The sequence below is a fragment of the Gallinula chloropus genome (genome assembly GCF_964237585.1).
Source record: "Gallinula chloropus genome assembly, chromosome: 28".
In the NCBI taxonomy this organism is placed as follows: Eukaryota; Metazoa; Chordata; class Aves; order Gruiformes; family Rallidae; genus Gallinula; species Gallinula chloropus.
Genome location: NC_140113.1, coordinates 1,334,738 through 1,347,269, shown reverse-complemented (window position 1 = coordinate 1,347,269; position 12,532 = coordinate 1,334,738). Strand labels below are relative to the sequence as shown.

The following is a 12,532-nucleotide window of genomic DNA, read 5'->3' as shown; positions in this document are numbered from 1 at the left end:
TGGAGTTGCCCAGTGGCAGGGGCAGAGCTGCTTTCTGCAGCCGGGGATTGCAGCCTCCGTTTCCCGGGCCAGGGGGGCAGCCCGGTTCACCCCAGACACCAGGACCAGGAGCTGCCAGGGGTCCCGTGTCCCATGGAGGGGTGTCCCCAGGACACCATGTCCGTGCCGGGACTGCGAGCGGTCTGCCCCGCTCACCCCACCACGTGCCCCAGCCCTTCAGCGGGGATTTCACCACCAGCACCAGCCTTTCCTCCCCACTGAGACCTGCTGGGGCAGGCAGGGAGGGCTGGGTGGGGGGACACCCACAGCAGCACCCATGGGTGCTGAGCCCTGCCTAAACCCTGGGTGCTTCTGCTGCAGCCACAGCCACATCTCGCAGGCGTTGGGCGAGCCGGTGGGCTGAGGGCACGGTCCTGCCCTGCCTGGCATGGGGGCTGCTGCAGATGGGGGGGTCCCATCTCCTGCCAGCACTGTCCCCAAAGGCTCCAGGGCTTGAGCCCCATGTGCCAGCCCTGGGCTGGGGTTGCTTTCGGTGCCCCCTGAGCCGGCTGTGGCGTGCAGCCACGCTGGCAGCGCCTGTTCCCCATGGTCCAGGAGCTCCAGGCAAGGACCAGCCAGCCAGGAGTGTGGCCCAGCAGCCAGCCAGCATGGCACAGGGGTCCTGGGCTGACCCAGTGGGTCCCAGCTGCGAAGGGCAGTGGGTGTCACATGGGGTTCCCAGAGCCCCCAGCAATGGAGGCGCAGAGCAGCCCTCGCACCACCCAGCCCACCCGACATGGGTGGCACAGCAGCTGGGGATGGGGCTCAGCTCCCCCCTCCAAGGCCTGCCCATCCCCATCCTGTGAGCAGTCACCCCCCCTTGTGCCACCCCAGTTGCTCTCCAGTTCCCACCCAGGCTCCAGTTTTCACCCCAATGGAGTTTGCAGGGGGAAGGGGGCAGGGGCTGAGGTTGGGGGCTGGGGTGGGGGGGCTCATGGTGCTGCCTCTGGGAGTGGCAGAGCTGGGAAGGGGGGACACTGTTACCTCTGGGGGTGGAAGGGGAGCCTCTCCCCCAGATGGACCCCCATCACTGCAGTGCCACAGAGGGGATGCTGGGACTGGATGCCGTGGGGCACCCACCCCTCAATCTGGGGGGGCAGGTTAGGGTTACGGTGCCCATAACCTCTCACCACCCCTTTAGCCGGGGGGGGGGCCAACACCATCCCACCCCAGCTCCCACCATTCTCCCCTGACCCCACTCCAGGGTCCCCTCCCACTCTCAGCACCCTGCAGTTGACATCACACCCATCACCCACCCCCACGGCAGCAGGGAGCAGGATCAGGCCCCGACGGGGCCGGGGCTGGCGGGGAGGTGGGTGGGGGGGTGGGGGAGGCTGTGCAGCAGCAGAGGAGCCCGGCCGCATCCCCCAGCCCCATCCCAACCAGCCCCCAGCCCCTTGCCCGGCTCCGCTGAAGTGCACTTCCCGCACCCCCACCCCCTGTGCTTTTCACTTGTGCCGAATCCGTTGGAAGTTTCCCCCTTTCCCCACCCCCCCCCCCAGCCCCTCCCCATCCCCAGTTGTTTGTAAGACACCGAGCAAATAAACTGTGTGAAGAACCAGCCTATCCCCGTCTTGCTGCTGCACCTTCCTGGGGAGCGCGGAGGGGAGCGCGGGGCTCTCAGCCCAGTGCTACCTCAGCCCTGCTGCTTCCCACCCACACCAAGCCACAAGACTTTGCTGCTGCCTTGCTGGGCTGGTGGTCAATCCTGCTGCCCTGTCTGGGGTGGATGGAAGGGCCCCGACTCCCATCGTGGTGGGTCCAAGACACCTTTGATAACAACCGAGCCAGCTGGTCTCCCCTCCGGATGGCTGAGGCAGCAGCCTGCAGCAGGCTCAGGGCTTTCCCTCCACACCAGAACCACAAGGTTCCTGGACAAAAGGGTGTCCCACCCTGGGGGACCCCTGCTGTGCAGGGGTCTGTCTGTCTGTGGAGGGGTCTGTCTGTCTGTGCAGGGGTCTGTCTGTCTGTGCAGGGGTTGGTCTGTCTTGTGGAGGGGACTGTCTGTCTGTGGAGGGGACTGTCTGTCTCTGCAGGGGTCTGTCTGTCTGTGGAGGGGTTTGTTTGTCCGTGCAGGGGTCTGTCTGTCTTGTGGAAGGGTCTGTTCTGGCTGTGGAGGGGTCTGTCTGGCTGTGGAGGGGTTTGTTTGTCTGTGCAGGGGTCTGTCTGTCTTGTGGAAGGGTTTGTCTGTCTGTGCAGGGGTCTGTCTGTCTTGTGGAAGGGTTTGTCTGTCTGTGCAGGGGGGTTGTCTGTCTGTGGAGGGGTCTGTCTGTCTGTGCACGGGTCTGTCTCTCTTGTGGAGGGGTCTGTCTGTGGAGGGGTCTGTCTGTCTGTCTGTGGAGGCATCTTTCTCTCTGTGCCTTCCATACCATTCCAAAGCACACCGTGCCATCTCCCTGCTGAACACCCCCCAAATGTACCTCTCTAGGAGACCCTCCAGCTCAGGCTTTGCTGCTTCTTCTCTGGCTTCCCCAGCTTCCCTCCAACCAGCACAACTGTGTCTCCTTCCCAGGGCCGCTCTGCCATCCCCACACCCCTCAGGGTGGGTCTCAGGAGGGCAGTGGGATGCACAGGCTCAGACCCCTTTACCAGGGGACACGTCTCAGCAGCTGGGAGCTGCTGTTAGGAGAGGGAGCAAGCTGACTTTGGGCACAGGGTGCTCACTCAAGGCTGAGGGGGTGACCCTAGGGGCTCTTCCCACGTTTCAGAAGATCCACAGACAGAAAGATGTGTCCATTATAAATACATCATGTCAGTTGTAGGGGGTGGAAGTGGGAGGATGGCACAGGGAGGAGAAAAGGAATCATAGAATCCCAGCCTGGTCTGGGTTGGAAGGGACCCCAAGGATCACAGAGCTCCAACCTCCTGCCACAGGCAGGGCCACCAACCTCCAGACCTGGAGCTACACAAGGTTGCCCAGGAAGAAGACATCTTAAAGTTTCCAGCTCACACAATTAAGTCCTGGACTTTTTCTATCATCTTACCTGCCTTATGCCCCTTTAACACATCATCAAAGGGGCTGTTGGCTGGTGAAGGGTTAAACAATCCCAGGCAGTGCAGAGCACATCTGCAGTCTGCTGGGAAGGTCCTCACCTTATAGGGATGGGGATGTGGCAGCCCAGATTACCAGGGGGGCTGCGCTGGGCCAGGGCCCACCCTGGGTGCTGTCACCTCAAAGCCATTGGGGCTCTGCCCACCCCCTGGGCTGGCGTGGTTCCAGGGCTGGGATGCCAGGGCTCATTCCCGGGGCGGTGGAGCCGATGCCAGCCCAGTGAGCCACACACCCACCCTGCCACGGGCACGGTGTGCTCCCGGCATCGCCTGTGGACTTTGTCTCAACCCTGTGGTAAAACAGGCTCCACGCTCTGGCCCGGAAACACAGAGCTGCCTGGCAGCCACACCGAAGCCACCGTTCCCAGCCTGGCCAGTGCCAGAGCCAGCAGCCCAGAGATCAGAGCCAGGGACACCCCGGGGCTTGGCAGGGGTAAGTAGGATCTCCTGGGCACCCCGCAGCCAGGGCGAGCAGGATCTGACCCCATCACCCCGCTCAGGGAGCTGGGAGGGGCTTTCCAGCAGGACTGGGCTGCTGTGGGGAGCGGAGCAGGGCAGAGGAGGGTGAGGACAAGGATCTCCTGCCTCAGGCACGGTGAAGGGCTGAGCATCCTGGCTCAGCATCGTCTGCCATGCCCTGTGCCAGGAGAGCGGCCGGCTCTGGGTGCTGGGTGCTGGGTGCAGAGTGCTGAGTGCCAGCCATGCTCTGCTGGGGTCTGACAGCCACAGTCACAGGTGCTGAGGGTGCTGTGGCTGCTGTGCCACGGTCCTGCCCTCAGCCTGCTGGATGTTTCCTGACCAGGCACAAGGGCTCATCCCTGCTCAGAGGGGGCTGCTGCCATTCATGCCCAGGGATGGAGGGAGCCAGCCCCCCCCAACCCCGCTGCAGAGGGGAGCAGGGGGCTGGGGCAGCACAGTGCCAGACAGGTGCACCCAGCAGAGCCAGGGCTGCCATGGCAGCGAGGGTGCCCGCCCCAGCCCTGCCTGTGCAAACACGGGGTTATCCGGTGCCAGGGCTGGGAGAGGCCCCGTGGCGCAACCAGGACAGCACAGGCTGCCGGCACGGTGGTTCCTGAGGTGTTCCCACAGGCTCCTCCGCTGCATCCCCAGGGCTGAGGGGCTGGGGGCTCTGCCCTGGGTTTCCCAACTGGCCTCAGAGGGGTGAAGGATGTCGCTGGCAGGGCGGCTGTGCATCCCAAGCTGCCTCCCAGCCCCAGCGCTGCCTGGCTCAAGCTCTGTCCTGGGACGGCCGAGCCCACGTGTGGAGATCCAAATGGGGCGTGCAGGCTGCCCTGGGTTGCAGCATCAGGGATGAGCTGGACACCCCATCTCTTCCTGGGGTTCCAAACCTCCTGGTGCTGCAGTCCCAGTGGCAGAGAGGCGGGAAGGCGTGCCAGGGCACAGCTGGGCTGCAGCAGCATCGGTGCACGCGGGTGCGTCGGCCCATCGCCGGCACGTTGCCGTGTCGGCACGTGGCGCCGGCCAGGGGCCAAGGTCAGCCCTCCTGGCATGGGAGCCAGCCCGCAGGGGTGAGGGGCAGCCAGGAACGTGTCATTGAACCGGGGCCAGCATCGTCCCGGCGCGGTTCCCGGAATTCCCCACTGAGCTTATCAGGGCTCGGCAGCCCCACGGGCCCCACGCCCCGCCGCCGCCACCCGCCCGCCCCGGCCGCTCCCCACAGACGCGCTCAGCTGGGTGCCCTGCGCAGCCTCCCTGGGGCATGGGGACCCCCACCCCGATGCTCCCCTGGACAGTAAGTGTGGCGTGGCCAGGGTGGGGGTGAGGGGAGCGCCGAGGACACGCAGGGCACCCGTTGGCTGCCCAGCCTTAGGGGGACGGGTCCCCACGCAGGGTCTGGCTGCGGTGAGGGGGGTGCTGTGTCCCAGACGTCAGCAGGCCTGGGAGTGCCTGTGGGTGCTTGCACTGGGTGGGTGTGCTGCAGGCCTGCAGCCTGTTGCAGGACCCCTGGGGTGGGGGTCAGGCATCCCTGGAAATATCCCTGGTGTCCCTTTATGGTGGGGGGACCCAGGCTGGGGTGGTGGGTGTTCCTGCCGTGCCGGGGCTGAGCTGCTGAGGTGGTTTTGGGTGCTGCTTTAGGGAGGGGCTGTGCTGCTCGGCATAGTGCTGGCTGGGAGCCCTGATAACGGGTCCTTGGCCACGCTCCCCCCTCCCCAGTGCAGCCACCAGTAACCACAGTGAGGAGTCCCCTCCCAGCAGGGCCCCCAGACCCCCAAACACAGGCCAAGTTGTGGATGCACAGCTCCACCACCCAGGGCCCCAGGGGCTGTGGAGGAGCCCCGGCAGGAGCATGAAGAGGTGCTGGGTGCTCAGATGGGTGCAGTGTACCAGGACCAGCTGCTCCCCACAGCCCCCAGCCCCAACCCTGCTGCAGGCAGCAGGGTGACCCCTGGGCTGGGCAGGGACCAGGCAGCACCTCAGCGGTGGGGAATTGCCCTGGGATGCTCCTGCTGCCCATCCTGAGGATGAAGGAGGCACATCTGGGGCACGGTGCATCTGTCTAGGGGGTGCTGGGCTGCTCTGGACCGAGGGACCCTCCTGTCCGGGGCTGAGCCCACCAGTGCTGCCAGGCCCAAGGCTGTCACCACAGCCTTGCTCAGGCTGCCAGAAGGCTTGTGAGGGTCTGTGAGCACTTTGGGGAGGGGGGTGTCAGGCACTGACACACCCCAACCCACTGGGGCTTATGTGAGCGCAGCCAGGAGAGGTGGTGACCCCGGGGTCGTGGCTGCATCTTGGCAAGCAGAGGCAGAGGAGGTGCCCACGGCTTGTGGGCACAGCTGGCTCACCCCGCCTGCACGAGGGTGTCAGCGGTGTAAGGGCTGGGCCAGCGATGCCATCTGCAACACGGCGAGACCCCATCTCGAGGGGACCCACCTGCGCCACCCCTCCCTCTCTCCCGGCACCCATCCAGGTCACACAGGAGGATCCACACCAAGGTCGGGGTGGGTCTCTCCGCTCTGCATGACGCAGGGGATAAAGTCCCCTCTTCTTTATGAGCCACGAGCCCATTTTTACGATCCCCACTGTTTCTATAACTCGGCTGTTTGGTGCTTCCTTCCCGCAAGGAAGGAAGGAGACAAGGAGGAGCTGCAGGTGAAGGTGGACCCAGCACCGGCAACGCCCTTCCCTGCCAGGAGCTGATGCTCCCAGGGATGCTCGTGGCTGGTGGTCCCTCCCTGCTGCTGGTGAGCGGGGTAAAGGACACAGGCAGCTGCCAAGAGCTGCTGTGGCACGATGTGATGGCAGAGGCTGGTGCAGCCAATGTGGACAAGGTGCTGCCCAGCACCCATGCTCCCATGGCACCCACACTCCCATGGCACCCACACTCCCATGGCACCCATGCTCTTATGGCACCCACACTCCCATGGCACCCACGCTCCCATGGCACCCATGCTCTTATGGCACCCACACTCCCATGGCACCCATGCTCTTATGGCACCACACTCCCATGGCACCCACACTCCCATGGCACCCATGCTCTTATGGCACCACACTCCCATGGCACCCACGCTCCCATGGCACCCACGCTCCCATAGCACCATGCTCCCATGGCACCCACGCTCCCATGGCACCCATGCTGTTATGGCACCCATGCTCTTATGGCACCCATGGCACTGCCACCCTCTCGGTGGCATGGGCAGTGCTGATTGCCAGCAGCAGGTCAGGCTGCACTCACTTACAGCTGCAGCTCAGCACAGGACACAGCTGGGCTGTGGGGTGGAGATGGGATGGGGATGTCAACTCCAGGGCAGTTCCTGCTGGGAATGGTGCCCTGTGACCTGGCTGCTCCTCTCTGAGACCTGGTGTTTCTGGGTAAATGTGGTGGTGGAAGGGCCCCAATTCTGATCATGGTGGGTCCAAGACACCTTTGATAACAACCAAGCCAGCTGGTCTCCCCTCTGGATGGCTGAGGCAGCAGCCTGCAGCAGGCTCAGGGCTTTCCCTTCACACCAGAACCACAACGTTCCTGGACAAAAGGGTGTCCCAGCCTGGGGGACCCCCGCTGTGCAGGGGTCTGTCTGTCTGTGGAGGGGTCTGTCTGTCTGTGCAGGGTTCTGTCTGTCTGTGCAGGGGTTTGTCTGTCTGTGGAGGGGTCTGTCTGTCTGTCTGTCTGTCTGTGGAGGCATCTTTCTCTCTGTGCCTTCCATACCATTCCAAAGCACACCGTGCCATCTCCCTGCTGAACACCCCCCAAATGTACCTCTCTAGGAGACCCTCCATCTCAGGCTTTGCTGCTTCTTCTCTGGTTTCCCCAGCTTCCCTCCAACCAGCACAACTGTGTCTCCTTTCCAGGGCTGCTCTGCCATCCCCACAGGTAACTGGAGCAGATGACATCAGGCTGTGACCAGTTCCAGTTAGCAATGTCTGTCCCCTGGGCAAGGGGGCTGCATGCCCCCCACCCCCTGCTCCTCCAGCTGCTCCTAACAGCCTCTCTCCCCTCCTGCTTCCAGGAACATCCAGCTCCCACTCCACATCCTCGGTGAGCCAGGAAGGCCGAGTTCACAGCCCAGAGTGTCCCCAACCCCAGGTGGCCACGGGCAGAACGCTGACTCTTCCCAGAAGATGGACAGAGTCACCAGGCACCTGGTCTTCCAGCTCCCACACAAGCACGACTATAATGAGGGTTCATTTGGGGACCAGAGGGCTGACAGCGATGACGATGTCTTTGCCTCCCCTCCACGTGGCAGCCAGAGGGTGGAAAACGGCTACAGCTGGAAAACAAGGTCACAGTCCCCCTCGAATTTCCTGGATGGTGGAAGAGATGTCTGGACCCCATCCCCAGACAGGGAGTCCAAGCTGGAGGTGGTGAAGTCGGAAAGCCTCTATGACCTGAGGGCTTACAGAGGTGAGAAGAAGCCCTCAAAGCTTTATGATGAGGATGAACACGAGCAGATCAGGGTCCCTCCACCCAACATCTCGCCAGAGAAAGCCAGGGAGCTGGAGGATGAGAGGAGGGAGATCATTCGGAGCCAGGTGGTGAGGAAGAGCTCCACCACGGCTGAGCGGTGGAGCTCCATAGACGAGCTGAGCTCTATCAACACTGGCACGGGTGGCCAGGCTGAGGGCAGACACGTGGGTGGCTTCAGCACCAGCTTTGCCATTTGCTTTGAGAAGGACCCCTCGGGGCGGGCAGTGACGCCTGTCGACCCCGAAAATATCGATACGGAGCAGATCAACTTCTCCGCTGCCCGGCAGCAGTTCCTGATGCTGGAGAAGATTAATCCAGGGTCTTTCTTCAGCCCTGGGCAACAGGGCATGTCTCCAAAGACCGAGTCAATGATAAAAGTCTCCAGTCAAGAGTGGCTCAGCCCTGAGTCGACCTCAAAAGCTGCCAGAGATTGTGGTAACGCTGGTGTGTCCAGCCAGAGCGGGACAGACAAGAGTGTTTATCAGGTTTATGGGGTGTCCTACAAGACACCGGTGAAGGAGGAGGTTTATGGTCCCAGAAGGGCTGACAGCGAAAGGTCACGTCCCACCGGGAAAGCATCCAGCTTGACTAAAGCATCTTCCAGAGAGGACCTGGACTCTGGCTTGGGTGACACAGGTAAGAAAGCCGCAAACACCAGCACATCCAAGGAGATCTTCAATGGCCTCGTGGATCCGAAGGCCGGTGATGTGGACAAGGAAGTGAAGATCAGCAACGAGACACCCATCGAGCGGGAGATCCGCATGGCGATGGAGAGGGAGGAGAACCTCTGGAAGGAGAGGGGGATCCAGCGGCTGACCTCCAGCAGCGAGCTGGTGGAGATCCAGACCAAGCCTCTCCTCTCCATACATACCTCTCCCGTCCCAGGCAGGAAAGGGAAGGACAAAAGCCGCGCTTCCCTTTACGTCCAGAGGGAAATCGAGCAGGAAACCAAGCGTGAGGAAGATCTGAAGAAGCAAGGGAGGCTGCTGGGGACCTACGACAGGGGAACGCAGCAGGAGCTGGAGGAGCGCAGGAAGGTGTTTGAGCAGGAGGAAGTCCCCCCCCAAAATCCCCCCCCAACAAGGAAAGCAGATGAGCGGAGGAGCTGGGTTAATGAATTTGCAGCGGAGCAGCCCCTGAGCTGCAGCTCTCATTCTGAAGAAGACTCCAGGGGTGGAAGAACCCTGTCCAGCTACACAGCAAGCATCACGCGCTCCCAGGCATCCCAGCCACGCTTCACCGTCAGTGAGAAGAGCTGGGACCAGCCTCCGGTGTCCCAGCGCGTTTCCGCCAGCCCCAGCAAATGGGGGAATGAGGATTCCCGGGGAGGAAGGCTTCCCAGCTCCACCCCGAGCCCCGCCGGCACGGCCATCCTGCCCAGAGAGTACTTCTCCTTCTCCTTCTGGAAGCCCAAGATCTCCTTCGTGGACAACATGGGGACACAGAACCCGCAGAGGAAGGAGGACAACAGGGAGGAGCCCTACAAGGTGAGGACCTGGAAGCCTCAGACCTCGTCGCTGATAGAGGAGGAGATCCGGAGCGACTTGCAGAGGGAAGAGGAGCTGCAGCAGCAGCGGCGGCGGCGGCAGATGATAGAGGGCTGCTCCCTGGTCATCACCGACGGCTTTCCCCAGGAGTCCTCCCGCTCCCGGCACAGCTCCGGTAAGGGGAGCAGAGGAACAGTGGGCTGGGCTGGGGCAGGGGATTGGTCCTGGGGGCAGAGCTACAATGGGCATTGCTCCTGTCTTCCCGTTCCTTGTGGCTCTGAGTGTCCAGCTACAAGCGAGCAAGGGGCACGAGCTCCTCCCTGCCTGCTGTGACTGCCCAGATGCCCGTGGGGACTCTGGTGCATTGGCAGCAGGTTGGCCTGGGAGAAGGAGTTCTGCTGGGACAGGGATGCTGTTGCCAGCCAGCAGAAGGGGGTTGGACTCGATGAGCTCTGGAGGTCCCTTCCAACCCTGATAATTCTGTGAGTCTGTGAAGTGCTCCATGTGAAGTCCCCGGAGCCAGCTGGATCAGCCCAGCCCAGGGGGGAGCAGATGTGGGGGATGGTGATGAGGGATCAGCAGGGCTTTGCATCCTGGAGCAACTCAGGTTTTGATGACTTTGTGTCACGTTACCGCAGCAAACTCCTGGGAGTGCCCAGAAGTGCCCAGCTCCTGCGTTTCCCCTCCCTTGCTCCGGATGGGCCCTGGCTGGTGCCCAGACGCGGGGTCCTGGCCATGACCAAAGCCAAAGAGGATGGTCTGGGGTGGGCCCCTCACTCTGCTGCGGGTACACCAGCCCCCAGCCACGGTCCCAGTGCCCCTCACCCCGACTGCTCTTTCTCTTGAAGCTGCCTCAGGTGCCAGCGGCAGCTACTCGGTGTCCGGATCTCCCGTCCCCGCTCCCGCCTCACAGCAGGCAGGGGTCCTGGGGCTGGTATCGTCCTTCACCCCACTGAGAGTGGCTGGGCCCTCCCAGGGCAGCACGGAGACCCTCAGCCCCGACTCGGTTCATTCCAGCCCCTTCGAGGAGCGGAGGAGGAGGGTGAAGGAGGATGGAAAGGTGAATGCATGTGCTCTGCTGCAGGCAGCACACAGTGGGGGGCTGGAGCTGGGGACGAGCTGGTGGCTCTGGGGCTGGAGGTGGCCGTGCCCAGCTCCTCCTTGGAGCTGGAGGTCCCAGCTTAGTGGGAGACACAGCGGTGGTGGCTGGTGCTGGGTGGGGAGACTCAGGGGTGCCAGTGCTGGGTGGGGAGACCCAGGGGTGCCAGCGCTGAGTGGGGAGACCCAGGGGTGCTGGCACTGAGTGGGGGGACCCCAGGGGTGCCGGCACTGAGTGGGGGGACCTAAGGGAGCAGCAGCATCCTCCACGGGTCAGGGGATCCTGGCTTGAACTTCCCCCCTACTCCGGGGAGGGCACAACTACATGTGCTATGTGACCTCACCCCCCTTCCCTGCGGCGTGACACCCCCGTGCCCCGTATCTGTCTGCTGCTGGGCATTCCCCGGCGAGGCTGCCGCCATCGAACGGTGTTTCCCCTCTTCACAGTACGCAGGCATCGAGCCCGTGGACAGGATCAACACGGAGGTAAAGTCCTTCCCATGCTCCAGGGCTCTGCCCGCTGCCGGTGGGCATCGCGCTGGGCACAGCCTATGGGGGGGTTTAATGGGATGGGGGGGAGGCTGCTGGCTGGGGAGGGGGCAAGTTGTGCAGAGAAGATTGTAAAAAAATCCCTGATTTCTAAAAAGATCCGGCGCCTTCCGTTCTCCTTAGGTCGTGGAGAGCACCAGAGTGACCCGGCACAAGAGTGCCATGGCCCAGCGCTGGGAGGCAGGGCAGTACGTCAGGGATGATGACTGAGGGAGTCACCCCAATTACCCCCAGTTCTTGCCCCGTTTTGGGATCCAGCGACCAGCTCAGCTCCTGGTTCTGAGAATCACAGACTCACACGCTGCAAATCGCATCCCTTCGCTGTCACAGCTCATCCTCCCCACGCCTTAGATCCGCTCACTCCTTCCCCCCCCACACCTCTTGCTTGTTATTTCTTCAGAGAGGACTAATCAGGTGGCTTTTAATCACTCCTGCCCCAGAAATCACACGGTAATTTAACTCCTTCCTCACCGACGCCGCGTCTCTGGCTTACCGAACAGCTGTTTTATTGCTAAGTGGTTTGGGGTGTCCAGGCACCACGTCGGGGGGGTACCCCGAGTGATGTGTGCTTTGGGATCGCTCGGTGGCTGCATCCAACTGGGACCGGCTGAGGCGCAGGGATGTGCTACCCACACCCGCACCAGGAAGTGCTGGTTGTTTTGCTAATTTATTAAAGAGTCTTTGCTCTCCCTCACTCTTCCCAGTGTCTTCTGTCTGCCCGTCCATCCGTCTGTCCATCCACTGCGTCGGTTTTGCAGCAGGCTGGCAAAGGAGGCTCTGTTTTTGGGGGGCTGGAGCTCTAGAGGGGACACACATGGCCCCGGGGGTGGGGCACAGCCTCGAAGAGGGAAGATATGGTCCCCGGAGCGGGGGGGGGGGGGGGCACGGTGGCGAGAGGGGGATGCACACAGCTGCGGGGGGAGCACTGCCCCGGGAGAGGGGAGATACGGTCCGGTGGGGAGATACACGGCCCCGAGGGGTAGAAGGGGGACACGACTCACAGCCCGGGGGTCCCTGCGGCCGCCGTGCGGGGCCGGGCCGGTCGGTGCCCACGTCGCGCTGTCGCTAGATGGCTCCCGGCGAGCGCGCAGCTCCGCGCACCCGCAGGGGATGCTCCGCGCATCCCCCCGCCGCGCTCAGCCGGGGACGGCCGCAGCACACGGCTGGGGGAAGGAGAGGGCGGGGAGGGATGCAGAGTCCCCGGGCAAAGCCGAGGGGAAGCCGCTGGGTTTGTAGAAGGCTCCGGGCGGCCCGGCCCGGCCCGGCCCCTCCCCTGCAACGGCCAGAGGCAACCGGGGGCTCCGGGGCTGCTGGTGCCCGGGGTGCAAACCCCACACACTGCTGGCTCCGCTGCCACCAGCTCCACAACCGGCTCCACCAC

At 63.3% G+C, this 12,532-nt stretch overlaps 1 protein-coding gene across 1 annotated transcript; it reads left to right on the top strand.

The window, feature by feature from the left end:
* Nucleotides 1-7,671: 7,671 nt before the first annotated feature.
* Nucleotides 7,672-11,845, top strand: MISP (mitotic spindle positioning; the record flags this gene model as incomplete). The annotated part of the gene is made up of 4 exons (XM_084276338.1): nt 7,672-9,679; nt 10,353-10,564; nt 11,050-11,088; nt 11,275-11,845. 4 exons carry the CDS (start codon nt 7,672-7,674, stop codon nt 11,359-11,361), a joined length of 2,346 nt encoding a protein of 781 aa, XP_084132464.1. The 3' UTR covers nt 11,362-11,845.
* Between the last annotated feature and the right edge of the window lie 687 nt (nt 11,846-12,532).